This window comes from Pelobates fuscus, chromosome 4, assembly GCF_036172605.1.
Source record: "Pelobates fuscus isolate aPelFus1 chromosome 4, aPelFus1.pri, whole genome shotgun sequence".
NCBI classification, from domain to species: Eukaryota; Metazoa; Chordata; class Amphibia; order Anura; family Pelobatidae; genus Pelobates; species Pelobates fuscus.
The window spans coordinates 32,700,407-32,721,954 of NC_086320.1; the positions used below are offsets into that span (position 1 = coordinate 32,700,407).

The 21,548-nt window shown below is 41.1% G+C and overlaps 1 protein-coding gene across 1 annotated transcript in view; it reads left to right on the top strand.

The window, feature by feature from the left end:
- ASAP1 (ArfGAP with SH3 domain, ankyrin repeat and PH domain 1) overlaps positions 1-21,548 on the top strand; it is a 294,522-nt gene that overhangs the window by 242,540 nt on the left and 30,434 nt on the right. The window contains exons 12-18 of the mRNA XM_063451064.1: positions 4,868-4,968; positions 5,070-5,139; positions 11,552-11,639; positions 12,743-12,791; positions 13,393-13,556; positions 20,939-21,072; positions 21,387-21,478. Coding sequence (XP_063307134.1) covers positions 4,868-4,968; positions 5,070-5,139; positions 11,552-11,639; positions 12,743-12,791; positions 13,393-13,556; positions 20,939-21,072; positions 21,387-21,478 — 698 coding nt within the window. The remainder of the gene's footprint in view (positions 1-4,867; positions 4,969-5,069; positions 5,140-11,551; positions 11,640-12,742; positions 12,792-13,392; positions 13,557-20,938; positions 21,073-21,386; positions 21,479-21,548) is intronic.

Below are 21,548 nucleotides of genomic sequence, written 5' to 3' on the forward strand. Positions count from 1 at the left end.
TTTCTAATTTCTCTTTTATTTCTATTACTTCATTTTTGAGTTCAGTTGATGTTACTTGGAGGTCTTGTTTAATCTTACAATACAGATTATCCAATGCTTCTATCATACTTTCTTGTGAGCATGTTTTTTGTGGTATTGCACTCCCTGCTTCTATATTGGTTTGGAGCAGGGAGTCCTCTGGTGTAATTGATAATCTTGTTTGTTTTGGTGGGGGATTGTGTGATTTTTGGGGAGTAAAAGGTGTTTATGGTCTTTGATTTATCAGATTTATCTGATTCCACCTGTTTCTCTTTCCTGGGGGCCATTGTCTTTTGATTTGGGATTTGGGATTCTCCTTTATATCTTTCTCTCTTGCTTTCCTGTCCCTTTCCCCCCTTCTCCTCTATCCCAGACTCTATCCCAGACTCCCCCACCGTCTTTCCCTTCCTCTCTTTAGTCTCTTTAGTCTCTTTAATTAGTCCTCCTTATCTTATCTGTTTTTCCCCCCAAAAAGACGAGCTTTTCTTTAAGTCCAAATAGGGTCTTACCTTAATCGATTATAAGACTTTTTACTTCATCAAAGAGTCAAATATCAGCTCATACCTTAGATTTGGTGTAATAGGGCAATCTCATTAGCCGGTACCTGGCGGTATTAAGATGATTGTTGGCAGGTACCTCGGATTATGCGCCGTTGTTCCTCTGATCGTGCCACAGGCGTACCTTATACTTGGTATTGCCAGGAACGTTCCTCGGTCGTCACCTCTCGGGGTTGTAAAGTTTTTCAGACACCTCAGTTAGACCTCAGTTAGAGAACGCCGCCGCTCCTCTAGTTTACTCTCCCCACACGCCACCTCCACGCTCACGCAACACCTCACTTCCGGCTGACGTCCCACGTCCTACGTCATGCCGCCAGTTTAGCTGTTGGCATTTCCGGGTACTGGCCAGTTTAGCTGTTGGCATTGCCGGGTACTGGCCAGTTTAGCTGTTGGCATTGCCGGGTACTGGCCAGTTTAGCTGTTGTCATTGCCAGGTACTGGCCAGTTTAGCTGTTGGCATTGCTGGGTACTGGCCAGTTTAGCTGTTGGCATTGCTAGGTACTGGCCAGTTTAGCTGTTGGCATTGCTAGGTACTGGCCAGTTTAGCTGTTGGCATTGCTAGGTACTGGCCAGTTTAGCTGTTGGCATTGCTAGGTACTGGCCAGTTTAGCTGTTGACATTGCTAGGTACTGGCCAGTTTAGCTGTTGGCATTGCTAGGTACTGGCCAGTTTAGCTGTTGGCATTGCTAGGTACTGGCCAGTTTAGCTGTTGGCATTGCTGGGTACTGGCCAGTTTAGCTGTTGGCATTGCTAGGTACTGGCCAGTTTAGCTGTTGGCATTGCTGAATCCTTCCAGTTGTAGTTTCCCAACACAGTATGTGCAGTATTGCCTCTTTGGGTATGATATGTGTGCTTATTTACCAGCCAGCTTGCATTTGGAAACATTCAGATTACAGCATGACCATAAAGTTACATTGTATTTCTCCATGTATGCTTTTCGTATGTCATATTTAATGTCACTTTATCACAAAATATGTATGTCATATTTAATGTCACTTTATCACAATGGAAATTAATAACGAGTATAACTAAGGGAGGGAAGCAGGGGCATGTCTGATTGGCATAGATATGAGTCCATCAATTCTTTTAATACGGAAAATTAGTTTATTGTGTGACGTTACTAGAAAACAATATCAGCTCAAGTAATGCATGTTAGGGGTCTCTCTACTAATCGGTTAGAAACAAACATTAAAATTAAGGCAAAGTGGCAAAAATGTGATTAAAAAGAAAGACTTGTGTATACATGTGCCTGCATTTTGCCATGTCTCCTTTATCTTTAACCTGTGTGCATGGTAGTAGTCCACTTAAAAATGGACGATGCCCCATCTTGTGGTCAGACGAAGAAGCACAACCATTAAAAGTCCTGTGCTAGAGGGAATGTCACCGTTCTTTTTTTATGATGTTTTGTAGTCTATACATCCCAGTAAACACTATTAATCTATATGGTTTTGTCAAATAGCAAGCAGATGTGTCTATAAAATCAACTTACATCAGCCGACTGAACCGGGTAATATGTGCTGCCATTTTGATAATGTTACTCAACCAATTGTTCCCATAACCCACTCCTCTGTTGATATTGTGCATGAGTGCTTGCTTGCTTGAGTTCAGTCTCCCATTGGTCTCAATGAGCCCAGCTGGTCAGGATGCCCGATTTCGTAAATTGGAAATGTGTTGAACTGTGTTTTCTTTGCATATTGTTTAAATCACTATTTTGCTTTTAGGCTGCTAAAAAAACAAAAACGTATGTTCGTTGTGAAATTGTAATACCATTTCTGTGTAATTACAGTTTTTTGGGTTTTCTTTTGTTTTTTTTGTTTTTTTTAATGAAATTGTGTGCCACTGAATGTTTTTAGTAAATCCAACAAATTCTAAATGTAAATCATTAATTAAAAACATTGCAAGTTCAAATGCTAACAGTGCAATCTTTTTACATTTTAACGCTTTGGCCGCTACACCTACCTGCCAGGGTCTGTCCTTTCAAATCTTTCATCCCTCCAGTTTCTGTAAAATAAGTAACATTAAGCTTGTTTGTAAGAACACATATTCCCAGGGATGTACCAAAAACATGATAAATCTCGGTGAATCACTTTGAGTATTTAACATTATCCCCTCTGTTACAGTAGGCATGTCAAGTGCTAACAAGAAATCAAATATTATCGTGATCAGAATTGCACGGAGACTGTTTATACGTTAACTTAAAAAAATAAATAGATATTAATAATACATTTCAGCCTATCTGATTTGTCGATCATTATGCGAGGGGCATTTAGATTGCATCTATAATGCAGAAACAACAAGGTGGCTCTTTATGCACAGCTTGTTTATATTGTGCTGGTGTACATTATTTTTTTAGTTTATTTTTAGATTTTAGCTTTTATCCTTGTCAGTGGTGATGGATAAACCTGGCACTGCACATATTTGTGAACTATATGTCCCAAGATGCTGTGCTGATCACAAAACTTGCTGGGCATTCTAATGAATGCAGTTCACAAAGTTTTGCAGTGCCAGAGTGTTAAACAGCGCACAGATGCACAGAAAGCCATGAGGGCCCGACCTGGGTTATTCATTATGACACGGATGAGAGAATGGATAAGGGAAGCAAAGAACTTTTGTCCCCCTTGGGGTTTGAAAGAGAACTGCCCAAATTATTCTTGGCATAAGAAGATCCGTGACAGGGTGAAACGTATTCTACAGTACACCTGAAACCACCCACTCGTCTTTAGAATAAAAAATGTTAACTCAACATATAACATTTCTAGGATTTCTTAAAATACGTTTTTGGGATGACAGGACAATTTTCTTTGTTTCTGAGTTGAACATCATTATGCAATGGTAAAAAAAAAAAAAAACCTCCCCACCCCACCATGTCATTCATAATGAAAAGGTTCCTCATGCCCTGCTGGCAAATGTTTTGTAGCCGGTTTGAAGCCTTTTTTATTTATTTATTTATTATTTTTAAGCCTTTGTCAACGATAGCAACCTTTATTGACTAGTGCAATACATTTCTAATTTTGCCTAGTGGAAAACAGTGGAATTTAATATATGAAAGTGATTTTGGAGCAGAGGTCTAAAAGTAGGTAGGGACATCCACTGGTCCTGAGGGAGATTAGTCCTCTTTTAGAATAGTCCCCGTAGTTCCTCTTTATACATGTCTCCCACTAGATATTTCAGGGCTGCTTATCACATTGCATTATTTGTGCCTTTAGCAAACGGTTGACCTGATACCATACTAGATGTAAAGTTGTGTGATCATTATACGATTGTGTTAATTTATGTTTTGCTTTTTTTTTTTCTTGTATTTCTTTTGCCTTCCCTGATCGAAGTCTAGGAGAGTAAGTGATTGTCTGATGTTTATCATATGATAGTTTTGTCTGTGTGTCTTCCTTTTTTGTCATCCATTCCCTCATTCATTTATTTATCTAAAGGCCGACTTCAAAGAATTGTCTCCATTTGATGTATGGTGTTGGCAGAAGGATATATGTATTTTGTGTAACTCCTTTACTCCCGTGTTATATTCAAATAGCTAAAGGAGAACCATTACTTCTCTGTGATCGACACCACTTAATAATCACCTAGAGCCTCTGTTATCCATTTTCCATGTGATGCTCTGTTATCTTTTAGATATTATTTAAAAGATTTAGCAAATTACTTCACAGCCCAGGCACAACCAAGGCACACCATGCAAATGAGGTGGAGAAATAGTAACATTATTTAATTTCCCTCCTCTCTAAGATTGAAGCACCATTGCAGGATAAAGGAGTGCTACTTTGATTTTTCACACCTCACTAATACATATTTGCTAAGTATTTGTGATAAGTAAAACTTACATATTCTGAATAGTGACGGATCACTCTCAAGTTACGTGTTTTCACAAATATTGGATAAATAATCAGTCGACCATATGTTGACGTTATTTTTTGATGGGGTTCAAAATATTTCATCCGCTTGCCTCGGAAAAACAGATAAAGTATATATGACTCTCAGATGCGCAACAAAGACTCGTGTCCCCCATTTGGATCCAGTCCATTAAAAATTAAATACAGATATTTATTAATGAAATACAAGGTATACACATATTTTAAAAAGCAATATCCTTATCACGTTTCTCTTAATAAAATACATTTTCCACTTCTTTAGATTTCACCTGTGAACTCATATTAGAAAATTAATTGAAATTAATTAACCCATTTTTCACAGCCATGCCTCCACCCAGTTGTGTGTGTTAAATTCTATTTTTAAGGAGTTTTTAGAACGTATGCTGTTAATGGCTGTGTCAAATTTTGATGTTGCAGGATTCCCAGAGTAAACAAGGAGGATATAGTATGCACCAACTCCAGGGCAACAAGGAATATGGAAGTGAGAAGAAAGGATACCTCTTAAAGAAGAGTGATGGGTAATGTTGGATTTAATAGGGCATCAAAGCCTCTGTTGTCTTCCTGAAAACTGTGGACAAGCCACACGCAGCTAATTAAACATGTTTGTAATTTGTTCCAGGCTGAGGAAGGTATGGCAGAGAAGGAAATGCACAGTGAAGAACGGAATTCTTACCATTTCTCATGCCACGGTATGTCATTTTATTATCTCTGTGATTAATGATAAATGAATAACAATTGTACAAACCGCTACGAGGCCCTTTTTGTTTTTTGTTTTTTTATTGTTGTTGAAATGTTTGCAGTGTAGGAACTAAGCTGAAAGTTACACAAAGCCATGCTGGTACTGCAACATGGATGTGCTGATTCGGCTGTAATGTCACTGTGAAGAGACTAATATTTGACTTGTTGGAGAACCTTTGAATGAACCATGAAGTGAGGACAAAATATATTTCCATTGTCCTGTATACACCCTGAACATGCATTTCACCAAAATGCACACATAGTACAGCTTACGGAACACAGCACACATTTATAAGGCTATTTAAAATCACCTATATGGGGATATCATGTTAAGCTCAACACTACTTCACACTACCCCAATATCGTTGGGTCCTGCACTAATTCCTACACAGTGCCCATCCACTGGACCACCAGGGAAGGAGAGCCCCCCTCCCTGGCCAGCTAGCAAGCAGGGAGGGGGGACGAAAAAATTTATATATAGCAATAATAATAAAAAAAATAAAAATAATAAAATAAAAATAATAATTAAATAAAAAATTATAATAAAATAAAAAAATAATAATAATAAAAAATTTAATGAAACAAAAAAAATATTAAAATAATAAAAAATAAAACACATACACACACTGCACTCATACACACACACTGCACTCATACACTCACACTGCATTCATACACACACACTGCATTCATACACACACACTGCACTCATACACACACACACTGCATTCATACACACACGCTGCATTCATACACACACGCTGCATTCATACACACACGCTGCACTCATACACACACGCTGCACTCATACACACACGCTGCACTCATACACACACACACTGCACTCATACACACACACACTGCACTCATACACACACACACTGCATTCATACACACACACTGCACTCATACACACAGCATTCTCATACACACACACAGCATTCTCATACACACACACAGCATTCTCATACACACACACAGCATTCTCATACACACACACACTGCATTCATATACACACACTGCATTCATATACACACTGCACTCATACACACACTGCACTCATACACACACTGCATTCTCATACACACACTGCATTCTCATACACACACTGCATTCTCATACACACACTGCATTCTCATACACACACTGCATTCTCATACACACACTGCATTCTCATACACACACTGCATTCTCATACACACACACTGCATTCATACACACACACTGCATTCTCATACACACACACTCTGCATTCTCATACACACACTGTAAATAAATATTCAATTAATATAATTTTTTAAGGATCTAATTTTATTTAGAAATTTACCAGCAGCTGCTGCATTTCCCACCCTGGTCTTATACTTGAGTCAATAAGTTTTCCCAGTTTTTTGGGGTAAAATTAGGGGCCTCGGCTTATATTCGGGTCGGCTTATACTAGAGTATATACGGTAATGCAAAATGAATGTGAGGAAACACAGTTCAAGCAAATGCAGTGTGAAAACTAACCTTACACATACAAAAAAAAGTGACAGGAGGATAAGTCACAGAAAGGAATCCTAACCCTATGCAATTCCCTCTGCTAATATCAGTACTGATATCAGAGGGATTTCCTAGTTAAAACAATAGAGAGTAGTATGTGACAGCATTGAAAACACTGACTATACATCTAATGGCACAATATGATGTAAGCTCATGTTTTGTCTCTAAATGATTGACTTAATTGTGCTCTTTACTTCGCATAAGAAAATGAATAAATCTCTTTTTTTCACATTTGTATTCATTAATGACCTCACACTGATGTATTATCAGTTTATACATGTTGTAAAATGGGTTAAATGCGAATTTAACCTCGGGTAACTTTCATCCGTCTGTCTCGTTTCTGGAGGAGGAAACACGACTACTGGCTGCCAGGAAGGCAGAGTTGTTTTTTTACCCTTCAATGTAAACATTTTGGTTACTGCAAAACGGCAGTGCTTTACATTGAAGGGTTAAAATAACAAGGAAGCTGCATCAAGATCATGTCATTGAGATTAAGAGGTCTCTTTGCCCTTAGTGGCCCTTTAATAGCCCTTTAAATGTGCCTCTTTTCTGTGACTTTTTTCCATTCACTACTCAAACAACCTCTGATCTGCTGCAAATTGTAAATTTGCTACGAAATAAATGTTAATAGGCAGTTTTGCCCTCATTGCCATTAAGTATGAATTAATCTGGAAGTTGTGCCATTTGTGTGATATTTGATTCATCACCACAATGGAATGATACTGTAGATAATATACATTCCATCATTACATCAACATATAGAGATCTATCTATATAGCACACAGACATTCTGTAGTGATGGGCCATTAAGGTTTTGAGAGCCTTGGCTGCAAGGTTACTATCTTTAGACGAATAGATCAGATAAAATATGTTTGTAACGGAGCTCCGTGCACTCCGACCGAGTACCCTCCGTTGATGGATGCTCCTAGCGCTTACAGAGGACTCCAAGCACTGCAGACGACACCACAACCACCGCACGCTCCACAACCGCCGTAGCTTAACTGGAGCCGCGCCGTCTTCCTTCCACCCTGGATCGGCTCACCTACACCTACATGGTACACCTACATGGTACCACCCCCACGTCTCCTCCCCTCAGATAACATATAACATAATTATAGCATACAGTAAAAATACAGTTTTTACACATACACTGTAACTTTAAAACTATACATTCAATCTCCATGACAATTACATATTTGGAATCAGCATACTTCAAACATAAACACTTCCAAATCCCCCCAGTGGATCAAAAGTTAGCTGGAGGTCCCTTTATGACCGACCGCAAGCACAATTTCCTGCCGAAAAAACGACTAAGTCCCATTTCAAACGTAAGGGTCAGCGGTGTTCGGTAAAATGTGTAGCCGATTTCAGTTCCATGAATTTGGCTACACATACCGCTGACCTCGTTCGAATGAACAAAGATGGCCGCCGCCACGTGTTCGTTTGTCGAATGGCGGCCACTTCGAATACTTCGGCACTTCGGCTGCATCCGAAGTGCCCATTTAAAGCTGCAGCACTGTTCCAAATTATTTAAAGGGACAGTCTTATAAAATCCAATCTGCTAAAAGAGTCTTTAACAGGTAATACCTTCCAGGGGTCATAGTCTTAAAGGGTATTGTTACCCAAAGTCCCAATATGGCCCCAGACAGTTCTTAAAGGGACAGCAGCAGCCCAATATAGGTTAATAAGTTTTCAGGGGCACAATCTTCCAGGGGCCATAGTCATGAGGCAGGAGGCTGGCAAATAGGCTTCTCCACAATCCAGGGAAGCAGGGCAATTTTCCATTTAAAGGGCCAGTTACAAATAGCGATTTGTAACAATGTATAACATTGAAATATTGCAGAGGAGTTTAATACAACATTGATTTAATAGTATTTCATTTGTTACAACTCAGTGTCATTACATTATCATACACAAGAATAGAATGCATGGTTACAGCTTGTGGGTTTACGGGCGCACCCATGACTTTAGAGGACAGGAGTACAGTGATGTAACCTAAACATGGACCAGAACATTCAGCATTCGCAGCTAGGGAGTTAAAGTCCATGGCAACAATGCAAATGTAACCCCATCCAACTTTGTATGTAGGGTTAAAAGCCAAAACTGTCCATAATATTAAATGAGCAGCAGCATTATTACAAAGCACTACTGTGCTGTAACGCATCTTAAACCCTGATTAACGATAAATACCAATATGAAAATCAGTTTTAGACCATTTTTGACCTACCTCAGTGCTTGCGGCTAAATCCCAGGTTGCTGCATGCACGCTTGTATTGAGTAGCCATCTTGTTGTAGCCTTTCTTTGGGCTTCCCTTGAAACGCCTGAAGTGTGATTCTTTGTATTTTCTTTGCGCAGCCAGCCATGTTTAGGTAGACCGTGCAGAATATTGCTAAATAAATCTGCTTATTTAAATGTATAACATGGGCCGAATGAAAATATATTTACTCATCAAAGCCTAATATTCAACTACAAGATTAGATCAGCATCTGACGTGAGTTGGCAGACAGGGAAGCTGTTAAGCCTGACAGCAATTAGCCACTCACACACAGCCCGACTGCTAGGACAGTCTGTCTGGGCAGCTGTCCTGTCTCTGGCGTACATGGCTTACAGCAGATCCTCAAGGAGAAGCATGCAAAAAATTAAATTTTACATGATACCCGAGCAGCGTAAGAAACCTCTGGATTATCTGCTACATGGGACTACAATTCCCAGAATAGTCAACCTGCTCAAAAGTGGAACAGAGATGGATAATATTTACATGTGCCTCTTGTCCCCATGTCTGTAGATAACCAGCTCTGTATAAGATTAATAGTAAACATGTAATCTGTATCTTGTGCTAGCACAGTTTAATTGGTTAAATGCTACAATCACATGTAGTTTGCGTGTGGCCTCAGCTCCGAGTATGTTGGCACACACCCATAATGCCTAGCACTGCCTTCCACAATTGAAGGATGTTACCCCCTCGGCAATTGTGACAGTGCACAGATGCACCAGTACCCTGTCTAGTATCTCACGTCAGTCTTTATGTACTGTACTACTCAAGCTAAAAAGCAACATAAAAATAAAATGTTATCCATTCGCTACCGTTTTAACTAGCACGATCTTTTTGTAGGAAATGTGCTGTATGAAGGGCTACCATGTTATTATTGCACAAGACGTGCACTTAGTAAATATTCTCGACACATACATATTATGAGGGATATTCACTAGAGGGAGAACTCAAGACGAATTCAAAGTGAAAACCAAAGGAAAAAAGTTACCTGCGCTCTCTCCTTGATCCCTATGTATATTTAGACAAATGGAGGTCATTTAGTTACTCCAATAGCCACTGGAGGGAATGCCCGCATGCCAACGTCAAGGCAGAGCCCCTTAGACGGGTCCTACTCTGACCCTTTACCTTGCTTCCTTGAGCTTCTGGCAAAAATATCTCTAATGAGACAGAATTTCAAATTCAATTTGAATTTCAAATTTAAGGATAAAATAGCCAAAACGGGAAAAAAACCTCTCTGAAGTCAGCTGTGCTTCTCGTTATTTAGTGAATAACCAAATAAGTATTTGGGGGGGAGAGGGGGAGAGGAAGGATTAACATCCCCTTCTCATTGGTCTTACGTGTTCCCAGATTGCACCGCTGCAACCTATAATGAATGCGGCGGCAAGGCTCATTTTCCTGTCCGCCCGCACCTCCCCGCTCTGTCAGTCCCTACATTGTCTTCCAGTTAACTATAGGGATCAATTTAAAATTCTGGTGCTTGCTTACAAGTTCCTACATAATGCTGCTCCAACCTACCTATCCTCCCTAATAAACAAGTATGCCCCATGACTCCTCTCCTGCAACTGTCATGAAGTTTTCTAGCAACCTATTCCATTACCCTGACTTATACCCTTTGTGTCACTATACCCCACTCCCTCTAGCATTTAAGCTCATTGAGCAGGGCCCTCAACCCCTCTGTTACTTTGCGTCCATTTGTCTGGTTACAATTACTTGTCTGTTAGTCGACAAATTGTACAGCGCTACGGAATCTGATGGCGCTATATAAATAATAAAATAATAATAATAACATAAGAAGCCTTCCGGTAGCCTTGTTTGATCATTTCTAGCCAGAGATGGCAAGTGCTAACGTCAAGTGAACAATGTCAGGAAAGAGAGTATTGCGTAATTGCTAATAGAATGATACTCTACTTAGGCATTTCTAATTAAATAGATACAAATTCCATTTTCTTTTTTGTTAGAATTATAAATGTATGAATCAATGTTCTTTTTGGGTTAAACTCTGCTCAGTTCCTTGTTTGGCCTTTTTGTAGCATGAGGCATATAGTATGTATGTCACCTGGTTCTGGACTAAATGGTGAACACAGCTATTCTAAAGATCATTTCATTTATAAAAACAGGCACACGCACCAGCATATTCCCTCTGACTGGATGCTTTAGTTAGCAAACTAGTGATTTTTGAGGAAGTCGAGCATTAAACACATGAGCACAGTTACTTGGCAAAATGATGTTTAGAACTCAAAAGCCCTCAACAATGTAGCCAATCAAGATTTGCTTCACTAAACCTGGGATTTACAAAATACATCTTTTTTTTTTTTTTTTTTTTTGTAGCAGTTTAGTACAGGAATTTTTTTTTTTAAAGTTTGCTTATTTTTGGAAACGGTTTATTCTCTCAGCATTATGTGAACATTTGTCTCGTCCTTTTCACTAACGGCCTGTTAGGACTACATTACCCAGCATCCAAATAGTCATACCTATGTATTCACTCATTTATACTGGGTACTTAGTATTTTGCATCTTTATTTATAAATTATTATTTTTTTAACTCTGTAGTCTAACAGGCCACCTGCAAAACTGAATTTGCTAACCTGCCAAGTGAAACCAAACGCAGATGAAAAGAAAAGTTTTGATCTCATTTCACGTAAGTCCCTATGCGAGTTTGTCACTATTTTGCTGTCTTGTTTCTCAGTTTCTTTTTATTTATATAATGTGTAAATGGTTTATTTGTTTAATGTATAAAGGAACAATCCAGGCGCCATAATAACTTTTATTATTATGGTGCCCGGGAGTCCCTGGCGCTAGCTTACATTTTGGGGTTTAACTGTTAATGAACGATTTAACACCAATGTCTTGACTCTAGCACCGTTTAGCTCTGAATCAGGAAGCATCGGATAGGGATGCTGCTAATTGCCTTAGAGTGTTCTCTAGCTATCTAAGCCAATCAGTAGCTTCCCATTCACAACATGATTTGTGTAAAGTATGTTTAGTTGTTTGGAGTGTTCCTTAAACCCCACAGTTGACGCCTGACTTGTTTCTCTGTTCAAGGCTTAGCTTTCTAAAATTAAAGGAACATAGGGTCAGGAACACAAACTAGCCCCCCTGGCCTCCATTGTCCCCATAAATATAGTAAAATCTTACCTTTACTCCAATCTGCTGCTTCTGACTGTGCCCCTGATCTGACTGATTGGCTGACATCATCAGAAGTAGTGATCACAGCCAATCACAATGCTTTCACATAGAAAAGCATTGGATTGGCTGAAAATGTCAAGGAGGCAGATCAGGGGCAGATCCAGTACAAGCCAAACACAGTACTGGCCAATCAGCATCTCCTCAGAGAGATGCATTAAATCAATGCATTTCTATGAGTAAAGTTCAGTGTCCCCATGCACAATGTGCAGCACTGCCCCAGGAAGGACCTCTAGTAGCCATCTGAGGAGTGGCCAGTGTAGGTATCCCTAGGCTGTAATATATAAACTGCATTTTCCCTGAAAAGACCAGTGTTTACTGCAAAAAGCCTGAAGGGAATGATTCTACTCACCAGGAAGAATATTATAAGCTGTCGTTCCTCTGGTGACTATAGTGTCCTTTAAGGTTCAGTTCTCTCAGTACCCTTGTGTGCCCCCAGACACTGGAAAGGTTAGGAAAACAGATACTGTATTACTGAACATTAATTGGTCACAAATACAAAATCCTAACACAGAATTTTGAAGTAAATTTTCTTTCTTTTTTTTTTTCCCCTTTCAGATAACAGAACATACCACTTTCAAGCAGAAGATGAGCAGGACTACGTAGCGTAAGAACCTGTTAAATACCTAAAAGTATCAGATATTCCTTATTAAGGACATTGCAGAGCTAACGATCCTTTAAACCAGACTGTTACAAAGAGCACCACCATGGCCGACAATATTTCCTTTTAATGTTGAGCTTTGCTTTATGGCATTTTACTGAATGGCATCACCATGGCCGACAATATTTCCTTTTAATGTTGAGCTTTGCTTTATGGCATTTTACTGAATGGCATCACCATGGCCGACAATATTTCCTTTTAATGTTGAGCTTTGCTTTATGGCAGGGATGTATAACTTGTTGTTCGATCTCTAATTAACCCATAATGTGATAATTATTTCATTCTATATCACAGAGAAATTCAGCAACTTCATATTGGCTGCTTTACATCATGAGATTGCCCACACTAGTTGCCCTGCAGTGTCTGCCAAAGATGCACATTTAAAAAAAAATAAAAAATTAAGAAGTGCCTTTTTTTTTTTTTTTTTTTTTTTTTTTTTTAAAGTCAAGTATTTCATTTCTGTATTTGAGAATTATTAGCTCTTAAAATGAAGAGATGATAAAATGCCTAGGTTGTGACGGTAGCGTTATATTGTCCGTGGTTTCAGGTGGATATCCGTGTTAACTAACAGCAAGGAAGAAGCTCTTAATATGGCGTTCCAGGGTGAGCAGAGCACCGGTGAGAGCAGTTTGGAAGACCTGTCTAAAGCAATTATAGACGATGTGCAGAAAACTCCAGGAAATGATGTGTGCTGTGATTGCGCATCACAAGGTATGTTCGAATGATGTCCGTTATCATTCACTGCTCTATTATATTGTTTGTTTGGGTTCTTTTCGCTTTGACTTGTGTTTCTATATTGCTGGGAAGCACGTTAACATTTCTGCCTTGCAGTGTGTAGAATTAATAGACCACAGGAAGCAAATTAATTAATGACACGTGTACTGAACACTGTTGATGCTGCTACCCCATAATTATTAACTAAAAGTGCTCATCCATACTCATGGGCTTAGGAACCCAAAAAAATCTGGGGGGGGGATAGCATTTTTACTCGCCGGGTATATTCTTATTCCGTAAACTAGGAGTTGTTTATCCCATTGTACAGCGCTACGGAATTTGCAGTCGCTATATAAATGATTAAATAATAACATTAAAGGGTCACTACAGGGAAGGGGTTTTACTTACCCAGATACAGCGCCGGGATCCTCCTGATGCCGCGCCCCGTCAAAATGACGAAATAGGAGGGTGCGAGCAGGGAGCAATAAAACTCTTCTATTTAGAAGCGTCATTGCTCTCTGGTGCGCATGCGCAGCTTTGCCGCACATGCGCAGATACTTCATAGGGCGGCATTCATGTCTCGACTAGGAAGCACCTCTAGTGGCCATCTGAGTGTCCACTAGAGGTATTCCTCAGCAGTAATGTAAATACTGCCTTTTTACGAAATGGCAGTGCTTACATTAAAAAGTCTGCAAAGACATGCTATAGACACCAGAACTACTACGTTTAGCTGTTGTGGCTCTGGTGACTATATTGTCCCTTGAATATAGAGAGGAAAAAAGAATCATCACAAATGTAAGAAATAAAATGTCTGTATCATTATTCTAAAAATTATTTTAAAAAAAATATGCACATTCCTAGCTTAATTTTTAGCACAACATATGACACAAACATTTTGTACTTTGCAGATTACTTTTTATATTTTTTTTTTATACATATACAGATTGTGTGATACTGCCCCTGACTTAGGGTGACCACATTTCCTAACTGCCATTTAGTGACACTGTCAGAAATGCATTCCATACATTTTACTACCCGTCTCTACCCCTTCCATTTATGTTAGAACCCCACCTACCCCTTCCATGAATATTAGAACCACCCCTACCCCTCCCATGAATATTAGAACCACCCCTACCCCTTCCATGCACAAAAGAACCTCACCTACCCCTTCCACGCATATTAACCCTACCTACCCCTCCCCCATCCATATTAGTAGCCCCCCTAAACCCTTACAATTATTTTTCTACCTTTGTCCCCCCTTTTACCTGACATAGCAGAGGGACCTCTGGACGTCCGGCAGGTGCAGTGTCAGACTGAGCGCCGGGTAGTCACATGACACCTGGCCAGGGCCGGTGAAAGGATTTTTGCCGACCTAGGCAAAAGTAAAGTTTGCTGCCGCCCCCATGTGACATCACAATGCCCCACCCATATGATCTGCCATGTTATCTGACGCCAGTGCTGGAGTGCCGCCGTGTTTACATTAAAAGGCCTGCAGGGACAGGCTATAGACACCAGAACCACTACATTAAGCTGCAGTGGTTCTGGGGACTATAGTGTTTCTTTAATGTGAGGTAAATTAGAGATTAGTGCCACGAATAATATACTAGATTGCCTACTTACAACCAGATGAGGATGATGATGGGCTCTAGCTGCAGTCTGGCTCCACTGGTCTGGTGTAGAACAGGCTCTCTGGAGGCTGTTTGTAACTGTGGTCACAAAAATCAATGTTTTTTGGGGGGCCCTTTATACAGCTCAAGGTCTGGGTCCCAGGGTCCACCTTCATGTTCCACCAATGAGTTTGTTCACAGGGGGTGGAGTGTGTAGGGGATGTCCTGATATGTGTGTAAGGAATGCATTGTGTGAATCTGTGTTTGTATGTGTAAGGGCTGCAAGGTGTGTTTCTGTGTATGTACGGGGTGCATTGAGTGTGTGTAAGGAATGCATTGTGTGTTTCTGTGTGTAAGGTTTGCATGATTGTGTGTGTGTGTGTGTGTGTGTGTGATGGATGTCAATCTCTCTCCCTCCCTTGTCACTCTCTTTATCCCCCCCCCCCTTGTCACTCTCTTTCTCCCCCTCCCTCCCTCCCTTGTCACTCTTTCTCCCCCTCCCTCCCTCCCTTGTCACTCTTTCTCCCCCTCCCTCCCTCCCTTGTCACTCTTTCTCCCCCTCCCTCCCTCCCTTGTCACTCTTTCTCCCCCTCCCTCCCTTCCTTGTCACTCTCTTTCTCCCCCTCCCTCCCTTCCTTGTCACTCTTTCTCCCCCTCCCTCCCTCCCTCCCTTGTCACTTTCTCCCCCTCCCTCCCTCCCTTGTCACTCTTTCTCCCCCTCCTTCCCTTGTCACTCTCTTTCTCCCCCTCCCTCCCTGTCAATTCCCCCCCCCCCCCCCCACCACCACCTCTATTGTAGCGTGGCTGAGCTCTGGTCCACGGGTACAGGGAGCTTTTGTTTCCTGTACCCGGCCGGACTAAAAGGAAGTGCACACTTCCTGTTAGTCCGGCCGGGTACAGGAGACAGATGCTCCCTGTACCCGCGGACCATACAGAGCTCGGCCACGCTACAGTGAGGGAGTGACAGGAGGGAGCGCTGAGCGCTTCCCTCCTGTCAGCCCCTCTCCTCATGCTGCGCCTGGGCGGTGCGCCCTCATGGAAGCACCAGCCTGGGCAAAGCTGCAGCCGCCTGAGGCTCTCTACAGAGCGCTCGGGCGGCTGCAGCATGAGGAGGGCCGGCGGAGCTGGGGGGGATTTCTCCATAACCTGTCCCCCCCGCATGATTTGCTGGGGGGAATGCGTCCCCCCCCCCCCCATCCCCCCGGTTCCTACGCCCATGTCCATACTGGAATGATTGCACTCACTGAGAGTGCTGTTTATTGATCCATAAATGCAGACCGGTCTATTAAAACAAAAAATTTAAAACATATTGGGTGGGGAGGGAACACATAAGGAGAAAACAAACTATAGGGCGCTTTGCGTGTCTACCACCAACACTTCCCAAATTAACCCCCTATTTTCTAGCATATGAATGTGTCCAGAAGAACATGTTGGCTCTAAAAACCCTTGCGATAAACTAAATTGAAAACGTTTTTAAATTGAATTGCAAATAAACACTCCAAGTGAATTTTTATTGTAAACCATGTGTAGAGTAGAGCGGACATCTTGATGTGAGAACAAAGACTGCGAAGAAATGCTGGAGTGTTGTTATAGAGTTACGTGGCTTTAGAGGTGACTTAGGGGAGCTTAGATTTATTGGTGCAATTACCATGACCTTTTCCATAAAACTGTCTTATGATACCAGGAGCCTCCTTGTGCTGTCTTACAGTAAGTAGTCAAGCCATTCTTGAACACTTACCTGGGTTCCCCAGGTGCCCATAGTCCTTCCCATCTTCTCAATAGGAAGTGAAATCAACTGGATGAATGGAATTTGGTTAATACAGACAAATGAACGAACGCCAAATGAAAGCACAATTATTAAAACAACTCAATTGTGACAGCCAAATGCTGCCATTCAATATAATTTGGCGTTTAGTGAATAATTCCAGGTTTAATGTCTTCTGGGGAAAAATGCAGTTTTGTTGAAACTCCTTCCATTATTCATATCATTCACACTACTGGTTAAATCCTTTCTGTGAGAAATATCTCCATAGTGTTTGATCACACGAGAGGCATCCCCCCCTTGCCTGGAGTTTTATTCAGAAAAATTGTATAATAAAGGTATATGTGGTTAAGAGCAAGGACGTCAAGCCTAGACCCTCCAGCTGAATACATTGTAGCCAAATGGCTCTGGGGGACCTCAGGGCTGGACACCTCATGCTTGGAAAAATGTCAAGATAAGACCTGCTTAGACATATAAAAGACATAGCTAAATGCTGCCATCTGCTGTTTGTTCTTTTACTAGCAGATGCAGCAGATTTCAGTATCCATAAAGAAGGAATACTAATTATATAGTTATTATATAGTTTTTAGGTGTTTTGTGTTGATTAGCAATTACTCATCTGATCCGCCCACAGTGATCCTGTCCAGTGCTTCTCTTAGAAGAACATTGTAGTTTTAATGGCTTGTGTCGTTTGTTTTAAATCCAGTGCTTTTGTATGAGAACCATTCGCTGCGTTTGGTGTCATAGTTTTGTGTGTTAAAGACACCAGATGTCCCTAGTGGCTTTCAGACTTGACAGTTACTAAGGGCATGTTTTCAGACGACAAATGTGATATTGCTCTTTCTCTCAAATGTCAACTTTTTATGTTGCCTGAGAAAAACAGCAGCATCCATGTCCCTTTAAATCCCTTTAAATATACAGAACTGGGCTTCTGATAACATGCCTGGATGTGGGTCCATAGAATTGTGGTAAAATTTAGATTCCTGTCCTTAGTGTGGTTCTTGTATATGAATCTTTGAGCACTGTACATTATCTGGTACCAGCTTTTGTGATACCGAAGAGTATCAGGGACCTGTCTGGACACTCAGACATCACTGACTTAAAAGGACACTAAAGTCACCAGAACAACTACAGCTTAATGTATTGGTTCTGGTGTCTGTAGCCTGTCCCTGCAGGATTTATGTCAACGCTGCCTTTTTACATTTATACCTAGTAAAACTCTAGTGGCAGTAACTAGACACGCTGCACAGTGTGAATGCTGAATGTAAGGAGGCACAGCATGACGTTTGCCGTGCATGTGTTTCGATGGGAAAGCATTGGATTGAATGAGATTATCAAGCCACGGAGGCCAGGGGCGTATTAGCCGCGAGGCAAACAAGGCATTTGCCTTGGGCGGCATTTTCCAGGGGGCGGCAAAAAAAAGCCGCCCCAAATGCCCAAGGCAAATGTCTTGTTAGCCTTGCAGCTAACAGACATGCTGGGCTGCTGGGCGGTCGGACGGCGCTGGTGGGCGTCATATTCCGGCTCCCAGCCTCACTCTGAGGCGCGCGAGGGAGCTGAGCAGACAGCTCAGAGGAAGTGCTCCCTCGCCAGCCGCCCGCCAGTGCTGCTCGCCCAGCAGCCACTGGACCACCAGGGAGGAAGAGACACCCCCTCCCCCCCCCAGCATTCCCAAAGGTAAGGAGGCTGGGGGGGTGTTTAAATACATTTTTAAAAAAGTGTTAATGTTGGGTGAGTATGTGTTAGTGTGTGTGTCTGTGTCTGTTAGTGTGTTTGTCTGTTAGTGTGTTTGTCTGTTAGTGTGTGTGTGTCTGTTAGTGTGTGTGTGTCTGTTAGTGTGTGTGTGTCTGTTAGTGTGTGTGTGTGTCTGTGAGTGTGTGTCTGCTAGTTTGTGTCTGCTAGTGAGTGTGTGTGTCTGCTAGTGAGTGTGTTTGTCTGATACGGAGTTTGAGTGTGTCAGTGTGTGTGTTTCTGGTTTTCTGTTAGCTAGTGTATGCGTACCTGTCAGTTAATGTGTGTGTGTGTGTGTGTGTGTGTGTATTTAGAATGCGGGGTGGGGGGAAAGGTTGGGTGGGGGTGGCGCGGGGGGGGTGGTGCCTGAGTTTTGTCCTGCCTAGGGCAGCACAAAACCAGGATACACCACTGACGGAGGCGGAGCAAGGCGGTACTAGCCGTGGCGAGACTGGCGCTGCGTCGGAAAAAGGTAAGTAAAAACCTTTTCACTGCTCTGACAGTTGGACCGGAAACCTAATTGGTGGGTTTAACACTATAGTGTCAGGAATACACGTTTGTGTTACATGTGTTGCTTTAAATCAAATTGACGATTTCAAATTCTCTTCAGTTTGTGGAGAAACAATTATAGTTCTCATTTGTGTAATAAATTATATGAATCATATTGTGATGCGATTCCCTCTCTAGATTTGCCTTTATTAAACCTAACGAGGGTGTTCTCACTTCACTTTTGTGTGAAATGTTGATCTTAACATTAAGGTGAGCCCTGGGAGGCTGAATAGTGTGTCATAGATGTAACAATGTAATTATAGCAAAAGCTCAACCAATGACCCAACAAGACTTTTTAACCCCTTAAGGACCAAACTTCTGGAATAAAAGGGAATCATGACATGTCACACATGTCATGTGTCCTTAAGGGGTAAAAGGGTGCCTGTTAGGGTACTACTTTGTACTTTATCTCATAGCACTCCTTATTCTACGTATACATTGTGCTAGTGAAATTGCGAGCCACAGTAAGATTTTGCGAAAAAACACGTCAAAAATCGTATTACATCCACCTGTCAGACTATCGGCATAGACTCTACGTCGAAGCCTGTTCGCAAGAGAACATACCTAGCTCCAATCAGGGGGCTGTGCTGGGCATTGGGAAGTGTTAAGATGCTTCCCATAGAGGAGCAGTGACAGCATTGGATCCATTGTGCACGAGGTGAGTATGGAGACACATATGACAAACATACATTAATACATAAATAATAACATAGAATTAAAGGTAGGTAAAATAAGTTTATTTAGACCCTAGGCAGGAAAATAACAAAGATTAACTTAAGTCAAAGGGTTGGTCAACGCACCATGACCACTTCCGTGATTTAAACTAGTCATGGTTCCTTAAGTATGTATGTGTTGCTGTGAAACGCTGCACGTACCTCATTTAACTCCTTAGCTGCCACAGGTGTAACTTCACCTCCTGCAGCATCATTGGGGCGTCTATAGCCAGCGCTGAACTATCGGCTAATGTTGCATTCACTGGCCGAGACTTGTCACCTGATGCTCTCAGCCAATGAATGATGATAGCTTCCAGCTTCTGCAACTGTAAAGAAGTCAGATACGGTCACATCAGTGAGGAGAGGACTGCGTCTGGCGGGATCCATTGCAAAACGATTTGCCCCATTACTGGGGATACTCCTGGTATCCTAACCAGTACAGTGTGCTGCAGTGACTGTGGTGTTTGGAGTAACCCTTTAAAAACTCAGTGACAAGTTCAATTTAACAAATAGTTTCTTCAAACATAGTTTCCAGGCGTATTTTAAATGTGGTAACGTTGCTTTATGCTGACATGTTGCCATGACAATGTGCACATGCAAATAACAATATTCTATCATTTTTAAATGCCTTTGAGAATGTACTGTTGTCATGGAAACGTGCTAGTTCTTGGATCAATCTTGTAATCATTTGATCTGCCTGAAGGTGATTGAAAACTCAATTGTGGACAGAACGATAGTCTGCTTCGAGTCTCGATCTGTATTAACAAGCAAAGATTGGTTTCATTCTCTCTCGAGAGGAGGTTTGCTTGAAGTGATAGCCGGGTTTGGGAATGCATGCATTAATCATGGTGTACATAAACATAAAGTTTGTTTTATAAAGTAAGAATTGTTTTTGATGGGTTACATTGCAGTCACATTAATTGTTTCCCAGTCTCCAGGTCACTATTATAAAATGAATACCAGTTATTATATTAGAGGAAGGTTACGTGCTAATTGGATTTTTCGTTCTTTTCACAGACCCAACATGGCTTTCAACAAACCTTGGGATTTTAACTTGTATAGAGTGTTCAGGGATACACCGGGAAATGGGGGTTCACATTTCTAGGATCCAGTCTCTGGAATTAGACAAATTAGGGACTTCTGAACTCTTGGTAAGTAGCGCTTGATGAAACCTGCATTATCCTTTTTTTTTATTATTATTATTATAAATATCTGAAGGTTTGCTAATAACAGGTGAAACAGGACGGTTTGAGAACTATACCAACAATTAAAAAAAGTTTTAGGGTCTGCTTCCAGAGGGTTTCATCTTGATCTATGATTGACCCTATCTCCTGATCCCCTGTCCAGCATTATTTGGGTTGCAGTTTTAATTAAATGTGTTATGGTACATTTTGTTACATGTCTGTTTTTTTTCTTTCGTTCTGTTCTTTTCATTATAGATAACATTTGGCTTTTTTTATTGCAGCTGGCCAAGAATGTAGGAAACAATAGTTTCAACGAAATTATGGAAGGGAATTTACCCACTCCATCACCAAAACCCACTCCTTCAAGTGATATGCAAGTATCTTATAATTACTCTAATAGACGTTTATTATTTATGTATCTCCACCATGTTTCACTGCATGAT